At 44.0% G+C, this 26,660-nt stretch overlaps 2 protein-coding genes across 8 annotated transcripts in view; one reads left to right on the forward strand and one right to left on the reverse strand.

Moving 5' to 3' along the window:
• DOCK1 (dedicator of cytokinesis 1) overlaps positions 1-26,660 on the reverse strand; it is a 546,722-nt gene that overhangs the window by 277,117 nt on the left and 242,945 nt on the right. The window lies entirely within an intron of this gene.
• Positions 1-26,660, forward strand: part of INSYN2A (inhibitory synaptic factor 2A) — a 57,828-nt gene that overhangs the window by 22,792 nt on the left and 8,376 nt on the right. For 4 of the 6 annotated variants that reach the window (XM_037804948.1, XM_037804947.1, XM_037804949.1 and 1 more), the window contains one exon: positions 18,268-18,339. The exons of 1 other annotated variant lie outside the window; for it this stretch is intronic. In XM_037804948.1, coding sequence (XP_037660876.1) covers positions 18,268-18,339 — 72 coding nt within the window. Of the gene's footprint in view, positions 1-4,025; positions 4,911-18,267; positions 18,340-26,660 lie in introns of those variants that run through there. One more of the 6 variants, XM_037804945.1, reaches the window with a different exon arrangement.

Genomic DNA, 26,660 nt, shown 5'->3' on the forward strand with positions numbered 1-26,660 from the left:
GCTTGTCTAGAAACCTCCAAAGGCCAGACACTTGGGCACCCAGGAAAGGAAAGCCAGGAGGTGCAGGCTCCTCCTCACACTATCAGAACCAGCATGGCATGTGTTTTCAGGAGGAGCCTCTGAGCAGAGATGTTCTGGGGAAGAAGGGTGGGCCTGCATGGTGTGCTGCCTCTGAGGCCTTGGCAAGGGCCACACCTGTGGGTGCCTCCACTTGATCGGCCGCCTGTCTTGCAAAGGGACTGGGGCTGAAAAGGTACACCTCAGTCTGGCTAGGCCTGGCAGGTGCATCTGGATGGGTCCACGGCTGCAGAGGCATGAGTGTTTGCTGTATTGGTCAGCAATGGTGTGGGGGTCTGCAGACCACTCAGCGGCGCCCCCACATGCCGAGTCCAGCATGATGAACGTGTCCCCCGTGACCTCAGCACACACTGTCCCAACCAGTCCCTGGAAGGACTGGACTGCTCTGGCCAGTTCAGTGGCCACTAGCCATGTGTGGCCACTTAAATCCAAATTCAAACTGATGACCATGAATTACAATTGAAAATTCAGTTCTGCATTCACACCAGCCGCATTTCAAGTTCTCAGGAGCCACGTGGCTACTGGCTGCCGCACAGGGCAGCACAGACGTGGAACATTTCCATTGCTACACAAAGTCCTTCACCCTGGTACTCCCCAAATATAGCACAGAGCCTGGCTCCTAACTCCTGGAAGACATCAAGGCAAAGGATGATTTCAGTCTGAAACCAGCCTCTCACTCAGTTGTCACCCACGAGAGACCAGCCCTCCATGGACAGGCAGCTCTGTGCCTGGTGGGCGCCCATTTCTATTCCAAAGGGCCTTTGTTTTCACCTCCCCCTCAGCCCTGCAGACTCAGAGAACAAGGAACCAAGGGATTGCAACCTCCACAGCCACCTTGAGGGTGCCCCCTTCTTGCTCAATGCTCAGGGTCCTGAATGTGGCTGAAACGCAACTTCCTTGCCATTCTTCTCCACGTGCAGCAGCCCCGGAGGCTGTAGGCAGGAAGCAAGCTCATTTTTCCTTCCCCTGCTGGCTTCTGGGTCCAGCAGAGCCAAGGGGAGAGGGCGAGGTGAGCAGCTGGTAGCAGCCCCGATTTGTAGCACTAACTGATTTCCACGGTGCAACTATGGTGACAGTGGCCAGTTTTAGCTGGCTTCCCAAATTCATGACAATTCAACCCTTTGCTTGCAGGATGAGGAGATAAGAGTGAGGAATTCACAGGACTGTTCCTTTACGGATGCCTTCTGAACTAGAAATAGGTGTTTTAGTTGCATCTCGTGGAAAACAGGAAAACTCACTCTTTGTGGATTATTTTACCAAAAAATTTAATGACCAAGTTAAAGTATCAAGAGCCTCTGCCTTGGAAAATACTCTAAATCCCCTGGGTCATTAACTAGTGGCGAATGCCCAGAAGCTGGGAAAAGTCAGCTCCTCTCCCCTCCCACCAAGCCCGATAAAACAATAAAATTCTGCTTTATAGAATTTTAACGTGCATTAAGAGAAAACCTGGGCAGAGCAGGCATCCTTGTATGCTCCACAGAGTCATAACCTTTGAATCCGAATGACAAAACTTAGCCCCAACATTCTGTATCTCATGCCAAGCTCAAGCCAGCCTGGTGAGGATGGTGACCTGCACTTGTTTAAGATGTTAGGACAGAGCTGGGGAAGACACTACCCCTCTGAGTCGGCTAGAGGCTATGGGCCAACTCACGCTTCTTGAAATATATTTAATGTGTAACCTTTGTAAGGAGGACTTCTTCTCACCATTGAGTCTGTGCATTTGTCATCAAGCTCTTCCCAGAAGCATTACTCCATGTGTCAGAATGTCTATATCCCTGGCCATGACAACTTTTCAGTAGCTTCCAAATTATTTTCCATAAGAGACTCTTTAATTAATCTCATTTGCATGTCTAGATTTCTGGAAGGCCTCTGCAGAGGATGCTTTCAGCTTAGGCCAGTCACTCTCAGTGGGTTTGTTTTGTCTTCTATCAAATGGGCATGGTACGGTATTAAAGATGGGATCTATAAGCTCAAGACACACTAGGATATAGTAGATCCTGAATAAAGGACACCCCTGAATCTGAGCATCTCAGTAGGATGCATTCCCTTCGTGGGTAGATGTGCAAAAAGTACTCAAAAGTCTTTCCTTGTTGTCCCTTGTAAGGCGTCGGCCAGTTCACTGAAACCGCTCAGCTTTATGCAGTGTGGGTGGTGGTTGGTCCCTCCACTTGCATCAATGCCAAGGATTATCCTGCTTATTTCAGAGCTTCGAGTATTCTTGTCTCTTCCCAGGTTATGGTCACACAGGCTCCCTAACTGAGCCACTAATGCAGTTGCTGAAGACTGAGAAAGGGGCAAATGGGGCATAAGTGTAAAAACCCATGTAACAGGCATAATTATTCAGAGCAGCCATGGGACCCCTGGGCAGGAAACCCCTCTGACCAACAGGCCAGAGCTCTTGAGGGGTCCTCGTGCTCACCAGTGACTGTACCTCAGCAGCCCCAATGGCCCCCTTGAGGTGGAGACGGCTCTGGTGACTTCTGAGACGTTGCACCCCACACATTTAGTGTCTTGATATGTCCACTGGTTGGTGACAGCCTACGGATGCTCTGCTAATTCGGGCAAGAGCTGAAAACAATGTAAGAAGCTCTGCTGGCAGCCGAGAGCCTGAGGCTGGGACCTGCCACTGGCCAGAGCCAGACAGGTTCTTTTATTGGTCAGGTGTCCCCCAGCATCTGCCCAGTGTTACCCGAATGGGTTGGGGGAAGTCGCTGGGGGGAGGACAGCAGGATCCAGGCCACCCCAGGTCCTTAAACACATGCCAGAGGCAGAGCTGAGATTCTGACCCTTCAGTTGCCCTAGGGGTGGCACTGAATCGGAGCAAATGTGAGAACACAGCTTAAAAGAAGACAATGCGACAAAGCAAACCGACCCAGGAGTCTGATGGCCTGCGGGAAGGGCTGTACATCCAGTGACTCACAGCCCCTCGTTAATCGCTGCTAGTCCTTCACCCCTTCCCAGGGGCAGTCACCGCCAGTTGGGGTCCCGTTCAGTCTCATCGAGAAAGGGGGGTTTGTCAGCGGCATGTTGGTCCAGTGGCATGGTGGTGGAAAAGAAAAACAAGGCCGAGGGACTCCCCGTGAGGTCACAGGCTCTTTTGGGGTAGCAGGTGCCGTGGCTGTGAAAACTGGGAGCCAGGGGAGAGAGATGAGGGGCAGCTGACCCAGCTGGGACGCTGCATTCACGCTGACTTCATGCCCTTCTTCCTTGTGATCATTCAAAAAGAGGAACCCCGAAAAAATAACGGGAACATGTGCAGATACACATGTTTAAGATGTGGGGCCTCTGCCTCGCAGGGGTCTGTGTTTATTGCAGGATGTCAGGGTCGGTTTCCCGTATGACATGGGCCACCAGACTTGCTCTGTAAAAGGCCAAACGGTAAATATTTTTGGCTTTGCAGGCCACAAACAGGCTGTGTTGCAGCAACTCAACTCTGCCCCTGTATTGTGAGTGCAGCCATGGGCAAGACGTAAATGATTGCGTGTGCGTGGGTTCCAGTAAAACTTAATTTACAAAAACAGGTGGAGGCCGGGTTTGAGCCGCATGGGCCTGGTTGGCTGACCCCTGCTATATGGCCTCGTAAATATAGCAACCACGTTTACTCATTTACTTTCATTACTGAAAACGAGGGCAGGATATGGGTCCAGGGAAATCTGGGATGCGTGCCTGTCGAAGGCACGGGGTACCACACATCCGCACACGCAGAAGGCTTCTCCCAGGCGTCTCCGGAGTGGTGAGCACAGGCAGCACGGGGATACGGGTCAGCTGAATTCGGGCCGAGCCTCTGAGGCATTCACAGTTTCACAGTGCCTTGTGTGCAGTTTGTTTAAGTGTACGTCCAGTGGTTCATCGGCCTGCACGGGCTTTGGGGTCCAGCTTTGGAATTAGGTATGTGTGTCTGCACAAGCGTTATCCATCTATTTATATAACTTATATGTATGATGTAGGCATGGCAGCTTTGCTCGAAAACCTGAACAGGGTCTCACCCAGACAACAGCAGGAAGAACAGGTCATCACAGAACATACCAGTGTGGTGCAACTCAGGTATGTGATGCTAGGCGGATAGAAATGACTTGCCTCATCTGTGCCCTTACGTTGACGAATCATTCAGAATCAGGTGCTCTTCCAAGACCGGCCAGAAGATGAGAATCTTCTCTCAGTTTACTCTTACCATCCACGGCCCAACAGAAAAACACTGCATCACAATTCCAGAGGAGGCGTAAGGGGACAGTTTAATTTAAGTCAGAGCAGAAAGAAGCAACTTGGAAAATCGTGCACCGTGGCAGCCATGTCACCAACAGTGAGGAAACACGAAGGTCTCGGCATTCGATTCGGACTCACTAACTTCCCCAGACTCCTCCCTCTGGGAGCTGGGGGAAAGCTGGGCAACAGGCAATTCCATCTCAGTTTGGCAGCGCACCCTCTAGACAGGCGATTGGGGTGCTCTTGCCAAAACTTACCCACTTAATGAGATCGAAGTCTTCCACCTGGCTGTCTGGGAACGGCTAGAATCTGAGGGGAAGTAGGTGGCACCTCCACAGCCTCTCCCCTGCCTCCAGGGTTCTGAAAACCATCCTTGTGGATCTTCTCTAGAGTGTTGCATGCTGCCGTTGCAGGCGCTTGGCGCATGTACCCCAGGAAAGCAGGGGACCGTGAGCCGCAAAGAGAAGACAGGGCTCGGCAGCCAGGTCAGAGGCAGCCTGGTTCCCCTTCCTGCCACGTGCACTCTTGTCCCTAAGCGCTCCCTGTGTGAACGGGATGAAAACGTCAGAACTTCCTTTCTAACATTCTTGAGCAAGTCAGTTGCAGTGTTTCTCTCTCTCCACATTTATTGTAACCCAAAACATTTAAAAAGTTCAAGTCACCAGCTGAGCTCTGCCCCCTGTGCACTGCATTTTTCCTTTTTCCGGGAAGGAGAATTAAGAAGGGAACAGAGGAAAATACCCTCTGGCTCTGCAGCCAGCCAGTCTGAGTTGGGGACGTTGCCCTGCCCCTCCCCTAACTGTGACCTTGGGGAGGCTTATTATGTCACCTCTCTGCACCCAGCTTCCTCCTCTGTAAGAAAGAACGAAGGAGATTAAAGGAAAGACAGAAGGAGCAGGTTCTCAGCTGGTCTCCAGACTACATTGCACTAAATAAAAATTACCTCCTCCAAAGTAACTTTTCACCAGATGGCAACCTTCCAACTAAAATTCCCGGAGGTTAAGCAGGAAAACAACCTGAATACCTTCAAAGAAACGTTCTGGTTTATTACACAGGTTATTTCCGACATTTAGGAGGGGTTGAGGGTTACAGAACGGAGACATCAAACTTTGTGCCTGTTTCCAGGGCAGGGGATGTGGAGACAGGAAAGTTCAAGTCCTTGAGTTCAAGCCCTACCCCATCCCAGCCTGGCCCCCCTGAGCTCCGTTTTCCCACATGAAAGTAAGGAGGTCTAAGTGGAAGGATGCTCCGAAAGGTTCTTCTCTACTCCGAGAACGATTTCCACAGAGAGGTCTCAGAACATCACAGTTCCAGCCATTACCTTAAAATATGCACAGAAGTTTACAGGGAAAATAAAAAATTCTCTCTACAGATCTCCATCAAAAAATGCATACACCAATTCTACTGTTACATTTTCTTCTTCCCTCTTGACACTTGATCAATTCCTTATCTCCAATACGGCGTTATACACATCCCGGAGTAAGCCTTTGTCCTTCAAGGTTGCAATCGTTGAATAGTTTTTAGAGACCTTTTTTTTTTTTTTCTGTTTCTGTTGCAACTAATGGCATTTATATATTGGAGACGAGATACCGAAGTCCTAAAGTCCAAGTATACGTTACCATGTTTTCTGACTCTGAGATGGAAACACCTATTTTATTCATTCTAGCATTTAGTTCATTTAATTCAGAGGGTAGTGGCGAGCCTTTTCCATAGCTTCTATGTAGATAACTTTTTAAACACGGCTTTAAAATTCTTGAAAAATAATAAAGCTTTCCATCCTTAATATGAAAAATAAATCAAAATATGTTTGTAAAAATATAAAACGCATTTCAGATTCTTGCTTTGGGCTTCATGTAGGTATCACACATCCTCGAAAATGTAATTTAAATAATCTTCCTGTGCACAATGCCAAAAGATATTTCAAATACCTCCCCAGCCTTTTAAGTTGGTAGGTGAATAAAAGCCTCACTACTAAGCCACAAGGCAATTCAGACAGTCCATTTGCAGATAAAATGAGCAATCCAAGGCCCGACATGGACATTTATGGAATTTATGTATTTGTGTCCCAGAATATAGATTTTTTTTAAAAAGATGAAATGCAAGTTGTAGTTTTCAGACTTTTTTTTTTTAATATCTCATGAAATTTTTGCTAAGCTAGGCAAAATTATATGCGTTGTCTTTCCCATTAGATCTGTGGGAGAGTTCCAGTGACGTCCAACAGAACTCACCTCTTTTGAGCCCCTCCACTGTGCCAGCTGTCCTGCACTGCCTGATTTAATCCCCAAAATCACACTGTGAAGTAGGAATTATCTCCATGAGGAAATGAATACTCAGATAGGCCAAGGAACTCCTCCAAGGTCAGCAGGCTGGTGAGAATTGGTCTAGCCGTAATTCCCATGTGCCTCCACCACCCCAGCACCCATCCTCTCCCTCCCGTGAAAATGGGAAATGTCCACACAGAATTACCAAACAGGCATTTTCTCCCTGCTGCCGATCTGGGTTCTTCCTTTAACTTGGAGGGTTAAAGGGTTCTGGCTAACCTGTTGTGGGGACAGCGTACTTCCAATACTAGACACCACAGAGACCACCATTCCAAGGGACCCCAAGAATAGAAGGTATCTTAAACGATGGATAATCACTGAGAGGAATCCCTTCCGAGGTAATTCCAGAAAATCAAAGACATTGATAATTGACATGTAAGCACCCACGTGCCAGGTCCCAAAAATCACCCTCTGGGCCTTCAGGCATGGCTGTACCTGGAACGGCTCCTCAGGTGAGCACCAAGAGCACACCTGTTCTAGCGTCCTCAAAGGCACATCCAAACGTGAAAAACAATTCGAAGGACAAAAAAATAAAAAAAGAAATGAATCTTGCCTGTATTTTAAAAGGCCAAATTGGTAAGGGCTTTCATGAGAATCAAGTTCAGAGGAAAAGATGATCTAAAACTGGGCATACTTTCACCAAAAAAGGAATCCAAACTTTTGTGTAGCTGTCTGGTTACAGCACCAGGCTCTCTCTCTCCAGATAAAAGTCTCATAGTTGGACATCAAGAATTTTGCAAACGATCATACCAAAATTTAAAGATTTTACACTTCAGCTAAAAGAGCTCTGAAGCATTTATTTAACAAACAAATGCAAGGCCAGGCTTCTGAAACAAAACACAAAAGCTTCAAGAAGAATAAGTTCTGATTTAAAATTGTTAACTAAGCTACTCTATAAAGAAACACATCAAAAGAAATGATAAATAAAAGATAAGAGCTTCCAGGGATATATATTGTCAGAACCACTAACAAATGCAAACTATTACTGCTTGCAAATTAAAAATTCTGTAAATTATACTATTTGTGATAGTACTAGAGTTGGAGAAAAAAAATGGCAGCCCAGAAGGGAAATCTGTTTTGAAACAGTATGCCCATAGTTGTATTTTGATTCTAGTTTGGTAGCTGGTGCCACCAAAATTCACTTTCATTAATTTTCAATAAATTATAGCTTAGGCTTTGTCTCTCCTCAGGAAAACCAGTTAATCAACTCAGCCTCAGCTTAGCCCTAAAAAAGTTGTTTTTCTTATAAATAACTTCTCCTGGTGGCTTCCATGGCAAGTGACTTCTTTGCATCATGACTGTCATCATTTTGCAATGTCTCCTTAATTTCTTGAATGTATGAAAGAAAATGAAAGGAAAGCTTTACCCTGTTTACAATATAACCAGGCAGTCCACAGACAAAATAATAGTTACTTTCCTCACTTTTCACATTCACATTTTTCATATATTATGATTTGCCACAATATGAACATATGATTAGAAAACACTAAAGGAAAAGAAAAAAGGTCCTGCCGTAATAATAATGTTTCTCTCTGTTCAAACCTGCAGGTATTCTTAAAAATAATAATAATGGCTAGACAACAATAATATATTCCAATTTGTTCAGCACACGTGGCTCTGTGTAAAGCAAGGTGGAAGGTGCGACAGGGTGTTAGGGAGGGGCCAAGACGACAGGGACACGTACTCGAGGTGAGATGGGGGCTCAGGATGACAGTGGGGACAAGAGCTGACAGCTGCAGGGTTCCAGGGGACAAGCCCCACATAGGTTTGAATCCTCACATGAGCTACAGATGCTATTTGACTATTTGACTAAGCACCATTATCATTTCACTATGTCATGAAAACAAGCACCAAAAGCTTCCCTGCTAGCCAAAGCCTCCTCCAAATTATAGTGGCACCACATTTGGGGCCAATAAAAGTTAATTTATCAACAGGGTCTAAAGAAAGCAAGGAGTCCCTCGGGGTGTTTCTCATTGAAACCAGTTAGCCAGGATTGCTTCTGGGATAAAGCCTGGACATTCTCCAGGGAGCCTGGTTTAGGTGCAGACTAAGCCATTTATTTCAATAACTGGGTGTGAGAAACAGAAGATGACTGGCCTTTTTTTACTTTTGGGGGGAAATTTAAAATGGGATAGTGAGACCACTTTCTAGACAGATGTTATCACCTGATCAACCTGGGAACATCACAAAACTGACTGTCCTAGTTTCCTTTTCAGAAACAAAATGGTGTTTAGCAGTTAACCCACTATGATACTTCCGCAGGTTCTTCATTTCATTCATTCTTCAAAACATATGTATTTAGCACCCACTGTGGATCAGACCCCCACGTGGGCACTGAGAGTTCATCAGGGAATCAAAAGACAAAGTCTCTGCCACTGTGGTGCTTACGTTCTAATGGGGAGACAGACAAAGAGCAAATAACCAAGTACAATTGACGGCACATTCCATGGCGATAAATGTTGTAAAAAAGGGTCAAAGCAGGGAAGGGAGGCATCAGAGGGCACTAAACTTTCCATCAGTCCTGAAAGAAAGACGCATTTATGATGCACAGATTAAGCCCTGCTCGGTGGAAAGCAGGGAACTAAGTGCTAATATTGGGAAGATGAATGAAGACAAGCTCATGACCCGGAGATGCTCTCAATCAGCCGGGAGGAAGACACCTAATCAGAGCAGGAAAATCCACTAGGATTTGGAATGATCTGTAAGAGAGTCCCAAGGAGGAGCAGAGGAATTTGCAGGAGTATGTGCTGAGATCCGCCTAGGAGGGAACAGAGAAGCTGGGCCAAGATGCAAATATGTGGCTTTGAATAAGCATTAGAAACACAAAAGGAGTGTCACTTTTCAAAGTGAGAACCCTCATTCCTTAACATATAAGCAATTCCTTCATCTGAGAACAATATGTCCTCTAGATTTTAAGCATCTGTATTTTTTTTAACATCCAAGCTACTGCTGCTCTAGCAAAGTGCCATGCACAGCGCTGACACTCAGCAAACGTTCCGTGAATCAAGAACTCACAAGCACAGAGGCAGCTATTTAGTTATGTTGGCAAATTTAAGGTCCATAATTAGAACATGAAGTTGAAATAAATAGGTTTATTGAAAATTATCCTGAAGTGTTAAGTAAGAGACCATGGAGATTGCATGTAGGGCTGATTCTTCAAGGGTTAACACTTCAGTTTCTGGCTCTGGGGGAATGGGGCATGTGCAATTATGAGAACTTCACCCTACTGATGAAAAATCTAAGTACGTTTAAGACAAATGGAAAGATGGCCCAGCTCAACTTATGAGTGGGTTATTCTCCGAAAAAGTCATTTCTCAGCAATTTGTTCAGACTGGAGCACACCTGCCAACAGGCCACATTTATCCATGGTGCTTTGGGCACCCCCAGGCTAGCCCTCAAAAATGCTTTATGCAGTACTGATCCTCAGGTAAAGAGTGCTATAAAACCTGACCATCATGTTCTTACAAGAACATTCCTTCTGAATTCTAATCTGGAACTACATTTATCTTCCTTAGTGGAGACAACCTTAGTCAACTCTCATCCTGATTATACAAGGGGTATTTGGAACACACACATTCATGTTCTTGGGAATGGCATGATTGTGTGTGAAAAAGAATTGGTGTTTGATGCACTTCAATCTCAACGAGAGCCCTTTCTCCAAAAGAGGAGTCCTAGATGAATAGGGGGAAAAATTGTCAATGGGATTGGCCTTATCACCTGATCCTGTATCTACAGACAAAAGGGCAGGAGAATAGAGAGACCAGTTATGTAGTTTCTAATAATTGCTGGTCAGAGTTCTCTAGACATACACGATTCAGTGATCGTAGAATACAGTCACTCGTATACCATATTCAGGGTACTGGGCAGAACCAGGGGATGTGAGTCGTCTAGAAATTTATTTAAATGCCTGGTAGTAGCTGCTAAATTTCACTGGAAAAGAGATCAAACCAGCCCTCATAGATCTGCTCAAAGTTACTTTCCCAAATAATTATTTTTTCATGTGCTCTTTCATTCGTCATTCCATGCCTCCACAAACCGTTATTGCTGCCTCTTCTGTGGCTGGCGTGCAGATGCTGGCTAGGCAAGCCAAGATAACTACAACGCATGCCATGGCAACCCTGACTGAGGGGCGCTCTGGCAGGGGGAAGTGGGTGGAGGAGCATTATTGAGGGTGTGCCAAAGGAACCTCAAGTTGATGATGCTCCTGCAGAATACGAAGACGACACTGGTTGGGTAGCTGTGTAGGCTGCAAAACATTCACCCCACTTAGACATCCCAAAGACGGAGGGGAACTGGCATGCTGCAAAGCTCTGCACAGTTGGAGGTCCCTGTTACTCTGTGGTCTTCAAAACACACTTTTACCAGCACCAATTTGCTTAGTCTGCTTGGAGATCCCAGGCCCCCAAGGAGCACTGAACCGCTTGCCCTAACAAAGCAAGTCTTCCCCTGGCTGTGGGCTCCCGTCAGCTACTAGGAAGGAGGAACTGGTCAAACTGTCACCAGGGAAAGCCAGGGCTGCCATTTATAGACCAGTGGGTGCTTCCTAGAGTTTGGTAGGAAAATCAACTTCATGCTTGTTTGACTGACTTGAATTTCATGATCCCCAAACCCTGACATTTAAGAACTCACATGCTTAAAACAGATATAACTGAATTTCCATGAATAAATGGGGAAAGCTTTTGATTTAAATTCAGGTTAACTATTGAAGAGCTGATATATGACATCACTTTGCTTCCAGGACATAATCCAGCAAATTGCTAGTGAGGACTCTTAGAATTAGGAACAAGCCAAACCAGTGCCGGGAGTGTCCTTAGAACATAGGAGGACACTGAAAACAGCTGACTTTGGCTACTTTTTGAAACTTAATTTCTCCCACCAATAGTGGTGATATCATTTTATGCCTCAAATTAATATCACTTTGAGACTATTAAGGAAAAGAGCCCTTTAAGATGCTGACATAAATGATGGCTTAGTTGTCAAGAAGGGACAGCTGGAACACAAACCTGGGCTAAAATGAGGAAGAAAAAACATTTTTGGCACCAGGTGAGGAAGCTGAAAGGACAAGAGATAGAAATTAAGAGAATAAATTAAACAACTGCATAAAATTATCATTGAGAGCAGAGACCGTGCCTTTTTCATTTTTGTGGCAACCACAGTCTCTTGCAGAGTCCACAGTGCAGCACGAGCACACAGCTCTTGCATTAATTCAGTTTGACAATCCCGATACCCTGTGTCGCTAGTGTTCTGAAGACCACACTTAAAGGGTCACACCCAGATCTTAGCATTACCCAAAATGCCATTCACTTACCTGCTAGAAACTCTGAACCTGCTGAAAATTACCACGTCATTTAGAAGAGCAGCAAATTAGCAACTGGGTCACTGGCTCTCCCCAGCAGTAGGTGACAAAGCAGAGCTTTGGGGGAGGAGCCCACAGCTCCGTGCCCACTAACATGCACATGATGTAGCGGAGAGGAGGATGTTTTTTGAAATTTGAAATATAGACTCTGAAATCTACCATCAGACAAGACATATCCATATGTGCCATCCACAATCACCCAGGAAAGTGAGAGAAGACTTTTTTCTATTAAGAATTTATGAACTTCTAGCTATTCCAATAGCAACTAAGAAAAAGAAAATTTTTACAGATTTAGTATTCATAATTCTTTGTTAAATTCCATCTTGTCTATTGCTATCCCTTCCTCTAGTTCAGTCACTTTCCCGAATACTTGTTAAGTTGCACTTGGAAAGTTATCACTTCTATGTATATATGTTATATTCTACAATAAAAAATATGATTAAAAAAAAATTTATGGCCTTCTGGAGAGAATAGGATAGGAGGATCATGGCTGGGAGTGAACCCACTGAAGGATTTACAAAGTGTTTACATATATAGTGAAACAGGGTACGAACAGCACATTCAAGTGGATCCGATACTCCAGTGCTAGTAATTAATATTAGATACCATAAAACCAATTTCTGTTTGCCAACCTTTCTTCTCCGAGATACTTACAACTTTGTCAGCCTTTGCGTCCGATACCAGGCCCAGTAAGAGACCCACTTTCCAGACCCTTTAACAAACAATTAATGTCTTTTAATTTTTTGATTCCGAGTTGTTGGTCCCGCCTCTCTGGGCCCATCTTCAAGGTCTCAGAGTCAGTGAGCAGCTGAAATATGTGGCAGGGAAGAAAGCTCTGGGTGACCTTTCTGTGACATTTCTCAGAACCCTGTCCTTCCCCCTGGGCTGTGCTGTCTTAGATCTCCCTGTGAGGCCTCGGTGGACATGTAGATGCGTCTGTCACCCCTGTCCACCCTCCTCCCGGGACATGGCCATGGTGCAGCCCTGAGGTGAAAGTTGGCACTCTCTCTTCTTCCTTTATCATTCCTGTGGCTTTGTTATAAAAACTGCTGCCCGAGCTTTGCCAGGGCCTGCCCATTTGAAAAAAAAAAAAAAATTCTATTTCCAATTGCCTCTTCTTCTAGTGATCCCCAATAGGAATAACTGAAGACTGGCAGACCTAAATCGTTGCTGAGTTTTTAAAAGTATATGAAAGTACATTTGTATATTCTGGAATTTTAATAATGTCAGCTGAAGGCTTGGCACAGATTACTGTAAAAGTATAAGGCAGTTAGAAACACTGGGGCAGGCTGAGTTAACCTCAAAGCTTCCAGGACACTGTAGAGAGGAGGCGCAGGTGTTTTCTTTGAATCTGGGTGCCCCAACTAGACTTCCATGCTGTCTTCCATAAACCTCACCCATTTTACTTTCTTTAGCGTGGAGCACAGTCTTGTGAAAACATTGCGTTCATTTCAAAGTAGAACTGCAAGTGATTCAAAAACTGGACTCCACTAAAACTACCCCGTGCAACCAGCTTCTCCAAGTCCCTCTGCTTTAACAGACCCTGAACAACAACTTCTGCATGCACCATCATAAGTCCACTTTTGTATCCCTAATAACTTTCTACCTCGTGTCTAGCCTCCTTTAACATTCAGTAAAACACTTCCGGACCCATAAATGTCCACAGTGCATGAAGCGAGGCCCCTGGGTTAGAGGAGGCCCCTGGGTTAGAAGTGTGATCTGGATGGCTGGAGTTCCACAAAAAAGCCCCCAAAATGGCACCACTTTGGGCTGCTGGTGCTGTCCTTTGTGCTGAATGCCATGCTGCTTTTCAAAGCCTTGTAAGACCATGAAACGCTGACAGAGGACACCTAATTATAGTAATACAATAGGGAGTGCTACAGACAAAAATGCACTAACAAATCCATGTGTACAATGAACATGCTTATCATTAGGCCTCAGAGGGGTTCATATTAAGACAAAAGTGGGGTTCAGACCTTTTCACAATTTATACTTCTCATTGTCTTTTTGCACTCAGTTGGAACTTAGTGTTATTATGGACTTTGATGTAAGAACCCAAGAATGACTTTATTATTAGGTTAAATTAATATTCACTGGACACCCAGAGGGTACCGAGCATCATGTTAGGCATTTGGGTTATGAACCTATATAAGGTATAGACTCTTCAAAGAAAGAAGGGAGAGAGCTTTACAAATGTAGCAACTAACTTGCAAGACATAAAATTTACAATTTTTTTTAATCAAGATGTTCTTATTCCACAACTTTTACACCACTAACCTATGCTCTCTCTTCCTCAAACTTTTAATTCACAAAAGATCTCTAGTTCATCTGTCATTGGAGAAGGAGTGTCTATCTACTCCATTTATCTAAGTTTCTGAATTGCTGTTCTTCAAGGCAAGGACAATCTAGAAAGATATTCATTCCAAGCATTTGTTTTATGACTTGTTTCAAAGCTGAGAAGGGAAAAAATAGGGAAATTTCGTAACAGCACTTTTGTGTTCTCTGACCTGTAGAAAGTGCTTCTCTGCTTCATCTATATTTGGATAACAGCCTCATTCAGATGCTCCAAAGCAATTATTAATGTGACTGTAAGATTATCAGGGAAGCCAAGTCTTATATCTTGGAAGCTCCAAGGACAATTAGATGGATTATCAAAATAATAAGCACAACAGACTACAGGGTTTTAAGCCTTTGATTCAGAATGCCCTCATACTTAATAAAATATTAGCAGGAATACCCAAATTGGCATTAACTGCTGGAGGCAACCTATGACTTAACCACATGACACAAGGTCAGTACCTGAAATCTGATCCACAAATTCATCTCTTGCTGATCTGTGTTTTCTATAAACTATATTTATGAACAGCAAAGCTTTGATTCCTTTAAACAAAACCTCAGAAACCTACTAAAGAGTCTTCCCAAGAGAAGTTCACTGCAATGAGATCCTGAATATATTTCTCAGACATGATGGAAATACAGTGGACCAATTTTTCTTCTAAATTAGCAGAAAAAGAGTGACCAGAGAGATGTCTCCTAAATGAGTAATTGCTTCTTGTCAGAAGACATCAGCCAAACCATGCCATATTTTAAGGTTGGATGAATTAGAATGTGTTGGAAATAAAAGAGGCAAAAGAAAGGAAATCAAATGAAAGGGGTATTGTAGAAGCAGAGGGTTGAGAATAAAAGTCAGGAGGAAATGTTTTCCATGTCATGTTTTTTCTACCACCTACAGGAAAAAGCACTATACTGGCTTCCCATTAGATTTAAAATAATGTCCAGAGAGCTTCCAGTCTTACATGAGCTGACCTTATGTCCCTCCACTCCCATCTGTTGTATCTATTCTTGCCACACTGGCCTTTTTTCTGCCCTACAAATATGCCATTATCACTTGCATTGAAGGATGTTCACCCATGTTGATCCTTCTGTTTGGAACACTCAACACTAAATCTTTGGGCAAATGACTAACTTTTGATTACCATTCGAATGTCACCTCCTCAGAGTATAAGGAAAAGTCACCCCTTCACAACCTTCCATGACACTTAGCAATATCAAAAACGGTCTCATGATTTGTTCATTCATTCCTTTTGCTGATCTGCCTCTCCTAAATGACTGTAAACTCCATGAGGACAGGGATACTATTTTATTCCAAAAGTCTCCCAGTATACCCAGCATAATGCCTGAACTTAGTAGCCACTTAATAACTATTAGCTTGATTGGCTTTAAGAAAGAAAAACTGTGTGCCTTTACAATGCGATTGATTAGAGTCTTTTTCATCAACGGCTGAAAAACTGAAGAACTCCAAGGTTCTGGAAGAGAGTTCTATTGTGCATGTTCTGTCATTGCTGGATTCACTGACTATCCCAACCTGCTAGTTACAGTTAGTACAGAACGCTGATCCCAAGGTCCAAGCAGGACATCATGGACCATCAGAAGCCTGGGGTCAAAGAATAATGAGATCCTGGACCTGCAGTGTTACTGTATCGCTTCTGCAAAATGAAGATAGCCTCACTAATTTGAGGACTCAGAGATAAAATGTGAGATCCTTTGAAAATCTAAGATAGATACTGGGTGGGGAGGTAGTGTTGGTGTTTCTGAGGCTCAATACGGATTTGTCCATGGGTCTTGGAAAGGAAGGTCTACATGCTTGGAATTCACACTTTCCTCAGATCCCAGAACATGTGTCCCTCTGATAAGTGTTGAGAAACGCCTCTTTCTTTTAAGAGCCTAAACTTCGGACTCGACTAGCATACACAGATGATTATTATGTTCTGTCCTTTCCACCTGCTGGTTCTCACACACTGTACAACACCATAGTAGATCAGCACCCCATCTGCAACCCAGCCCAAGAACTTGACGACACATTCAGCATCTAGCCTGTCAGTTGTAGGGCTCAACTTGAATTATTTCACTTGGTATAAATTAGTCTAGAACTAAGTTCCAGAGGAATAGGCTGGGTGGAGATGAGTGATATACATATATGTATGTTTATGGCATGGAGGGATGTCATAAAGGGGGAACCTTGGGATGGGTTCAGCAAATCAGGAGCCAGGTGGGAAGGTTCAGAAAGAATGTCCTTTTGGAGCATGTCATCAAGAGGAAAAGGTGAAGAAAGAAAAATTACCATATCTGAAGAAAAACGGAAGGTGTAATGCACCAGCAGTTTGTTCCTCCTCTCTCCTGACAAAGCCAAGGGGAGAACTAAAAGGAAAAATGTGGGTATTCAAAGCTGCCCCAATATGGGAAAAGACGATGGAGAAATGTCAACACAAATGCAACCATTCTGTGATTCCAATCCTAGCTCAAATGTAATGAATCACAAGCAATGCTTGGCAACAACTTTTGGGCAAAATATAGTCACTTGATTGTTAAATAAGCTGCACAGGACTCAAAGGTCAAGTGTGAGCTTACCAAACCAGCTGAGACTATCCCTGCATGAAGTAGAAAATCCTTTTGTCAAATGTTTATGTGATGCAAAATATAATCAGAGTGCAAAAAGTTATTTTCAATTTAAAATCCATGGTGCATATAAGAGAAGTTTACATAGTGAAGGTGATAAAAATATTGACTATCGATGTTGACAGAAAGCCTTCTGTGCACACTATTACAATGTTGAGTAACTCTATAAATGTAAATTTGGCCCCAAAGAGTTTATAAGCCAATTCAGATGGAAGCTTTTCTCCTGCCACAGATTTAACAGATGATGGTTATTATGTTTGTCCCTGGGTACAAAATAATAGTCAGAAAAAATATGTCTCCATGTGAAAAATATCAGACAGGGAAAGGCCAGCCAAAGAGATTAGAAGGAAGGCTGTGCAAGCACCCCCAAACCAGTTCCTTGGAGTGATCAGGCTGAGAGATTTTCAAGACAGTGCAAACCTTGTCAAGAAAATCCTCATCATCAGACCTTTACATTTATGTAAACTTACACAATATACTCCAAAAAATACTCCAAGAGTATTTTTCTAATGGGGGAGAGGGGAATCCTGAACTCAGAGGGCTGACGGAATTCACCAGAGAATAGAGCCAGAGAAAGTAAACTGTAAGACCCTGTGACTCCAATATGATACTCTAGTACACAGGTCAGCAAACATATCCTCTCAAAGGCCACAGAGTAAATATTTGGGGATTTATAGGCCTGAAAGGTAAAGTCAAGGCTATTGCGCAGGTACTTATGTAACAATTTTCACAATTTTTTTTAACTGATAAAATTGTAAGCTTACTTTATGGACACTGAAATTTGAATTTCATATAATTTTCATGTGTCACAAATACTTTTTTTCTTTTGATTTTCTTCAGCCACTTAAAAATGTAAAAACCTGCCTTCACCTGCTGTTGAAAAACAAGAGCTGGGCAGGCTGTGACCTGTGGGCCATAGTTTGCCGACCCCTGCTCTAGCCAGATAGGAGGCGTGGGGCACAAACAAGCCATGGGGTCAGCGTATTCTCAAAACTTGGTTTTTCCTCAAAAGTTCTTTAAAGTACCATAAATATAAAGCTGCAATGAAGCATCCCCCAATTCTGTCTGCTTATAACAAAATCAGATTACTTACATCATCCAGTAGCTTAGGTTCACACTCTAAATTAAACTGAAATATCATCTTAGTTGTAGAAAATGCAGCACAACCAGTTGCACTGGTTGTGTACAGTCAGGGCAGAGGCAGGAGCAAAATGGGAAAAACACATGAATCAATTTCCATCACCATGACCAGGAATGGCATTGGGAAAGCATCTGATTTGAGGCGTAGCTGCTCTATGAAGGCCAACGACCACCAACCACCACTTGTAATGCTTTCCTGTTCTTATCTTGTAGGCTTTCATATCGGACTGGGCAAGACACAGCTAATTGTGACACGTGCAGAAACAGTGCATGTATTATCTATAGGTATGTTCTCCTCTTCCCACTGTTTTATTATGAGTGACAAATGATGTTTACCCATGAATGCAAGAGGACTTTGGATCATGCTGGGAGGATTACACAGACCAAAAACTAAAGGGCCTCACTTGACCGGATTCCTAAACTATCTCTAAGTACGAGATCTCAGGTATATAATCACAAAGTGAGGTAGAGCTTGAATCCTTTCATCTTGCAAATGCAACCTGGTGTTTTCAAGAACTGGTTGTAAGTTTGATGGCTTGCTTCCTCAGAATTGATAGCCAGGAGCACTGTTCTGTGTGTTCTGGAAAGGCTGTGAAATATAAGCCCTTCAGATGGTATAGATCAAAGCCTTGAAACCACACTGCATGTGCTATGCACACCAGATGAGCAAGCTGTTTCCAGGGAACTCACAAAGAATGGGCACACATATCCTTTGGGGCAGAATTCCCAGCCTAGAAACTACATGTTTTTGTTTGTTTTTATTTTTTTTAATGTGAGAGTTTTGTTTTTTTATATATATTGATGGCATCAACATGATGTCAGTATCCAGCAGGAACTTTATACTGGCAAAAACCATGTTAGGCTTTAAGCAATAACTTAGGATTTTAAGATAACAGTTAAAACCATCAGAGTAGTTACCATCTTTTCTTTTCTGCAGGAATGTTATTTTTGCAAACAAAATATGAGAGCAATGAGAGGTGTTATGATTTAGTTCATTCTTTAAAAAATTAAGCCTAAAGGATAACTTTAGTTGATCTAGCAAGTTTTTCCAAAAACTAATTATAGATGCATATTTGCACATCTGAAAGGTGTAAAGGAACCCACCCTCCCCCAGAAAAGATTTTCAAGTTACCATCTTCTGCACTAAGAAGGCAGAGATGGTGAGGGGACCCAAGTGCCTGGAACACAGCAGAAAGCTTGAGGCCACACAGTCTTGGAACCACCAGAGTCCTTCTCTGAGGGAAAGGACAGCTATGGCCCTGCACATCGCCAATCAAGGCCCAGCATCCCAGGCAGGGTCCCAGGTTTTTAAAAACCAGCCTTGGGTCACCTGCTGAACCTGTCAGCAACAGGCAGACGCAGCCCCAGGGAAGAGATAAGCATGGGATGCCATGTCGTTGGCACATGCCTCACTGCATCATTTCTCACCTGGGGGCAATTTCACTCCCCAGGGGACACTTGGCAGTATCTGGAGACATTTTTGGTTGTCACGTGGCGGTGGTGGGTGGTGGTTTGCTATTGGCATCTCATGGGTAAGGGCCAGGGATGCTGTACCACATCCTACAGTGCCCAGGAAAGCCCCTCACAACAAAGAATTACTTGGCCCAAAACGTCCATAATGCTGAGGCTGAGAAAGCCTGCCTCAGTGGAATCAGCACCAGCCTAAGGTCTCGTAAAAGCTGCAGGCAAATGACCCACCTGGCAGCAGGGAGCGTGACCTGTGGAGCAGCCTCCACGCCAACTCACTGGATGGTTCTTGGCTACTGCCGATGAGGAGGGGAAGTCCAACACACGTGCAAGTGTATTCTTCAGGAACTTCTCCAAGTTACAAACTCAGTGATGGCAACTTCTCAGAGAAGCTAGCTTACCGGGAATCTTTTTACTGCGGTCATCTTGTGGGTGAGAATTTTGAATCAGCAGCACAGGGATGTAAGTGAGGTAAATTAGCCCTTCCCTGGCATCAGTAAATTGGGAAATTAAGTGAAGAACGGAGAACTTCTGGCATCCCCTCACAGTTTAGCTGTTCTTTCTTTGGAAGCAAACACTTATCCTGTCTTTTAACACTACAAACCAGAAGTGAGGAGAGATCTCCAGAGAAAGTTCAGAGAAAGAATGAGCTTGTTTAGCTTAAACCTATATAACATTTTGTGGGAGAGTGAAAAAAGAATTATTAGGACCTTGTCTGGCTTAACTGAAGTAATTTAAATAAACTTAGCTCAATTTCCCAAGTAATTTCCAAAAAAAGTTGATACTAGAAGAGATTTAGCTGGTCTGTAAAGGGTGGGAATTTGTCTTTTCAGGAATGAATCTTGAGTGGTTACTATTTAGAATTGGCCCAACCAACCTTTTGCAGGAATGCTAGTACGCCAGTCAGCAGCCCACTTTCCAAGTGTCACAGGAATTTGCCAAAATTAGGGATAGTCCACTGGGTACAGGAATTGAGCCACAGTGCTCTCTTTGGTTATCTCGTATGATCTGGGAAGATGCCCGTCTACTCATCGAGTCCTTGTCATTGAAGACGGGACTATAAGGACATCATGATTTGGCGATGTTAATCTTCAGAAACCGAAGACAGGCAGTGTACTCTACAGCCTTCCAAACCCTAATGCCAGCTCTCTACAAATAAGCAAAGCATCCCAGGGCAAGATGGTATCAGGGAAAAAGTGCACTTTCAGATCTCTTTTTCAAAGAATGGTAACAAAAAGAAAGAAAGAAAAAAAATCCCACAACCCCTAAGCTTCTGCTGCAAACAGAAGTTACTCTGGAAGCTTTACTGTGCAGGTCAACAGTACGTTCCGTGCAAAAGCATTTCCACTGGACTCCCACTGCCCCCGAAGTCTTTGTTATTTCATCGAGTTTTCCAGTGACTACTGAATAAAGATTGTGCTACTGCTTTTCAGTTGAATATATACAGCTCATCAAATTCCATTTCCCAATTTTCCTATCACTTTATATTATAAATAATTAAAAGTTAACAGTTACTTTTTATGTTCATTATTGAGTTGGACAAGAGTGCTCTGAGGTCTCTAGGCATGGGCGTGAAAAGGAGAAAGTGAAAGTGCACATCTGGGACAAGCACTTAATTAATTGACAGATCAGAAAAGGAGATAGTCATACAAAAATGCACCTAACTTAAACATCTTCTTTCAATTTGAATCATATAAACAGAAATCTTTCATTTATATGACTTAAAGTTATGCCAATTGTTTAAGGTCAGGCCCAGATGTATTTTTTTGAATGGCAGTTCCTCTCCCAGAGTCCATTGTCTTCCCATAAACCACTTCTATTTTCCTTTCTTGAAAGTGGAGTAAGGTCTTGTGACAGAACCTGATTTTGGAACTCTTCTGGTGCATACTTGATTTGACCACACCTTTTTCAAACTCAATTGCTTTTTTTTAGCACCCTGTTCTTTCCAAAGTATCTAACTCACAGAAATAACAATTCTCTTACATCTTATATTTCTTTGGCTTATGTAACATTCAAATAAATTACCTAATTTCAATGAGGCCAAGTGGCATAAACAAGACCAAGAACAATCACAGTGTCTTCCTGGTAAGCAGGCAGCTCGAGAAGTAGGAGCAGAGGGTCCTGGGTGACGAGAGAAGCCTCTTGGGAAGGAGCATCTGCCCTTGTACAGGCGTCAGTCATGTCATGAGGAGGGACGGGGTTGACTGGACAGCACACTGGTTGGGGGGAAAAAAGGACCCACATGACAGAGTCAACAGATAACTGCACAGACTCTCAGAAGACTTTGGGTCATTCTAGTTCTGCCCTGGCGGCTGAGAGCTGGAGCTACAGGAGGGTTAGTGGCTTCCCTCAGGGTTACCATCTGCCCAAAAAAGGTGGAAGGTAGAACAAAGGGTAGATTAGCCAGGTGATCTCACAGCTTTCTGTGAGCTCTGGGATTCGGTCTTCCAATGTCAAGTGTTTCTTTGAGGAGAGACATTTCTGCAGTTAAAGGGCGTTCAGAAACCAACAGTCCTGAGGCAGAAGGAACCCCTGGCTGGGTCCCGAGAGAGCAGTGGACATGGGCAGCCCCAGCGCCTAGAAGCATCAGCCCAAAAGGAATTAGAAGGCGCTTCCAAATTTCAAAGGCCGTCCTGACTTCAGTGCATTTCTCCTCCCCATTCTGGAAACCTGCAAACAAGTCCTCCTTCAATTCCAGCGTAGAACCACTCTGCAGAGAATCTACCCCAACAGAAGGGGAAAGAATTAATTCAAGGTCAGCATTCTCTGCAGTTGGTTCAAACCCTGGCTGGGCACGCACCCTGGAGGTCACAGAGGCTTCCTGTAGGTCCCACACCACCACCTCCACCTCCCTTCTCCACCCTTCGCACAGGCTGCCTGCAGCACCTGCCGATGAGGAGGTTAAAGGGGATTCACAGTAAAGAAATGGTCAAATGCCAAGTGACTGTGGTTCCCCGGAGGCTGGGAGAACAAGGAGAGGCCATCCCAGCCGCCTGGGTCCACTCACTGCAATTTGTCATACCTGTTGGCCGGCATCCCTGAGGGTCAATGACCTTGACCCCGCCTGTCCTGCATTTAGGCACTGCTTTTCACTCAAAACCCAGTTACCCTTTTCAGGGCGCATAAGAATCAGCTGTGTTCGGCCCAGGGAGTTGAAAAGGGTCTTCCTGGTGTTTTCTCAAATAAATGTGTCCCTTTTACCACGGCGGTACCTCTTTCTCTGTAAAAACTAATTCTGTCATGGAAATATGCAGGACTGGGAAGAAGCATCAAAAGCACAAAAAGTCTTGAAGCAATTTCAGAAAAACACTGCCGGTATCATAAGAGAAAGGCAACAAGCTCTTGGAAACATCAGCCTTCCGGAACTGGCTTCGCAGGTAACAGGTGCCTCAGAGGTCAGGGCTAAGCCTCCTCCCTCTCTCCTTGGTGAGGCGTCCATGATGTCATTAAATCCCGCATGGATGCCCTAAATGATGGGGACGTTTCCTTCCGGCTCAGATCCTGTGGTCCTGTGATTTGTGAACATGAAAGAAAAGGGCCTGAGAGCTTCGGCTGAAAGTGCAACAGGGGTGATGGTGTGGACATTCATGAAAGTATTTCTTGGCCTATGAATAGCATCCTTTATTTTATTTGTAAATCAATCTCAGTGGAGCAGAACGAGATTTTTAGTACTGAACCCATTGCCCTGCTGTCCAGTCCACTGAAACACCAAGTACCAAAAGTGATACTCTGATATCTGGGAATTTCAAGCTGGTTGACGGGTCTACAATTTCTTCTCAAGATGACATCCCTCCAATTATATACCAGACCAATTGGGAAATCCTAATTAAAGACCATCTCAGCACAAAAGTTTGTTAAAAGAGATTTAAGTTTCAGTTTTCTTTAGTTAAACTTTTTTGGCTTATCATCCATATTCCCTGTCAAAATATGCCATAATTATTTCAGAAAACATTGTAAGGATAAATTACTAATATAATCCTTGCTCGTAAGCCTTTGGAATCTTTTGTAGCCAACCTATCTTGGGAATTCTTTTGTTAGACTGATGTGATGAGTCATCTCCCAGTGATTCACCTTTTGCTCAGAGTTTTGTTCCAGAAGGAACAGTGAAACATACCACCAGCAAACCGATCACTGCCTTCCTTGACTGAATTGGTTAATTCATAAAATCATACTGCAAGGAAATGGCTCGAATTCAAATTTACACTTTTTTTATGAACACAGCATGTGCCAACCTCAATTCAGAGGCTTTGCAGCATGAAAGCAAGATTTACAAAAATAATAATAATACTGACTTAGATGAATTATCTGTCTTCACTGGAACTTAAAATCTTGTAAAGCGTTTGCACTCATAGTGACTGTAACCTCCAGGAGGACACTGCCCATGCCGTCTTCATTTCTGTGTCATTGAGCTTCCACCGAGCTGGCCTGGACTGACCCCAATGAACAGGCAGTGGGCAAATGAGTGGGCTCAGAGCCTGAATACGTGGGAAGGCTGCATGTCTCCCTACCTGCTGGTTCTTGACACTACAGGGAAGGCGGGAGCTTGCGGACAGCCCTTTTGTCTAGGTCATATTTTCACCATCTGATATGACCCTCCGGTGGTCAGACCAACAGAATCGGAAACCACTGTTTTCATAAAATGCCTGAGCCCTTTCCATGTGCTGCTAGTAGGCATTTATTCAACAAACATTCCCCAAGCGTGTCCTGGGAGAAGGTTCTGCACCAGGCACATGGCGCCGCACACCGCTGCCATAAGACCCTGTGGCGAGGGTAACAATGGAGCTAAGCCGAAAAGGGAAGCTTCTGTCCTGAAGGTGTGTGTCAAGGATGCAAGGAAGTGAAGTCAGAGGAGGAGAGCTGAAGGAAGCCAGGACCACCTCCTTGGAGGACCCGGCATCCTCTCCAAGGGAAGCTATGGCGGGGAGAGGGTGTTAGATGGGTTTTCTGGAACATCCCAGACTAGAGAGTTAGGAACATGTGGGGAGAAAGAGCTATAGCTACCCCAAGAATAGAAAGGGGTGCCTCGCTGCAGGTACAGACACATCTTCATAGCAGAAGGGGAACTTTTCAGAGCATTGCAATCTGTGGCTGCTCATCAAGTGGGAAGCTCCTAAATTATGCAAGTTCCTTCCCAGAATGACTGCAAGATTTAAGGAAAGATGAGGAAAATATCCTAATATTAAGAAACTGAATGAGGAATTCACGGAACTAACGGGTTGCATTTTCTCATATCATACTTGGTAATTTATTCCATCAGCAATAAGAGCATACAATATAAGGTCACAAAGACTACCAGATAAAATTAGCATTGATAATCAAAACTGTTGCGGCTATTTCACTGATTTTGATTGTACTGCAAAAAAAGAGGCTGCTGAGGGCGTGGGTGATCCCGACTTGGCTAATGGAGTCTTATTTTTGAGGGAGATAATTGCATTTGTATGCAGAAATGGTGCCCATTCTCTTCTGTCCACAGCCCTGTTGGAGAGAAATCTCTGCAGCCTTTGTCATTTAGTGATTATCTCTTAGTGGAAGTGCCCTTCCCAGCCCTGCTTCAGTTACCACCACTTGTGCATATTAAGTTCTTTAACAACATGAACTGATGTGGAGGAAATTAGCCCTTTGTTTAATATTTAGTGCCGGGCTCCTAGTATTTACAGTGAAGGATGGCGTGCGAGGAAGATGACAGAAAGGTATCACTGTATAATACCTTACTCAGTGTTATTCTGGGATATGGAAATAATTTTTTAATAAAGTAAATCACAGATCTGAAAAAAAGAGAATGATTTTGACAGAACTCAGAATTCTCCCTGAATATTTCTAAAATCAATAATCCAAGTTTTTCCTAGTATATTGGAATTCTAAATATATGTTTTCTTTTTTTCCCCAATATGCAATGATGTAGGTGTTAGTAATACTAATTCTCATATGTATCTTTGAAATGCAAGTGAAAAGCGATTACTCATTTCAACATTTTATTTTTAAAGCAATTAATTAAAATTTATTCAGCACCAAAAGGCTAATTATATTGATAAAGCTCTTCCCAGGGCCCTCACCTTTGGTTAAAGAGACATTCACTGATGGACAAAACAAAGTGGGACACGGAAGGGGGTTAAATTGTCAATTTCGTGAGAAAATAGTTGCAATTCATTTTTAGATGAACAATGAAATTTTTCTAGGCTCTACATGGAGGATTCAGTTCTTACCACAATGTCCTGAGTGAGGTGGCATGAAATTCCACGGGGAACAGAGAAACTAGAGAATACAGTGGTGGTTCCAGCCGCTCAGCCCCCTCTTCTTTGGAGCCTCTCCCTGAGATGACATCCCTAGAACTCCGGAGATTTAGACCAGCCACCGGTGGTGCCAAAGGACACCCACAGAAGCCAAGGGTTTTCTGATCGGCAGCTCTTTTCAGCTAAGGTCAGAATAGAGGGGAAGCACCCCGTAGCATCATAGAATAAGGGTTCTGGGCTGGTGGCTTAGAGGGCCTGGGCTTGTCTGTGCCCTTAGCTCCGGCCCTGTGACCTCAGCCAGTCACCAGCCCTCTCTGGGCATCTTCAGAACGAGAAGGGCAGGCGAGGTGACAGCCAAAACCCTCACCAACCTCCCATAAGCCGCCTGCACTGGTGCCCACCAGTGTCACGGTGTGCTTTCTCCCCAAAACTGCAGCCACGGTGCACTTTCTGCCCAAAGAGAAAAAGCCTGTGTTCTTGGTGGAGGCCTGGGTCAGCAGCATATTGGAAGGCTACACTTAATGATGACTGATCTCTTTTAACTATGATCTATGATCTTTGCGGCTTGCTTAGAAGGGCAGCATAAAATATGCTCGATACAAATAGGACAATCTTGTTAGTCACCTGGTCCCTTTCTTACTTGAAAAATTATTATGAGCAGAGAGCTATAAATAGGGCTCAGGTTTCAGCCTGTCTGTGGCACAATTTATCGGTTCTCTGACCCCCAGGTATCTGCCTGCCTGCAGCCTCGGGCGCTAAAGAGGCCTGGACCACCGACCATTTTGGATCCAGAGAAAGTCACAAAGGTGGAGCCCCTGGCAGGAGCTTTAGTCAGCCGTAAAAGGACTGTTTTTCGATGTGATCGGGGTACATGGTCAGCATGAATTTAGACATGTCCCTCCCTAATTG

The sequence above is a fragment of the Choloepus didactylus genome, chromosome 15 (assembly GCF_015220235.1).
Source record: "Choloepus didactylus isolate mChoDid1 chromosome 15, mChoDid1.pri, whole genome shotgun sequence".
Lineage (NCBI taxonomy): Eukaryota > Metazoa > Chordata > Mammalia > Pilosa > Megalonychidae > Choloepus > Choloepus didactylus.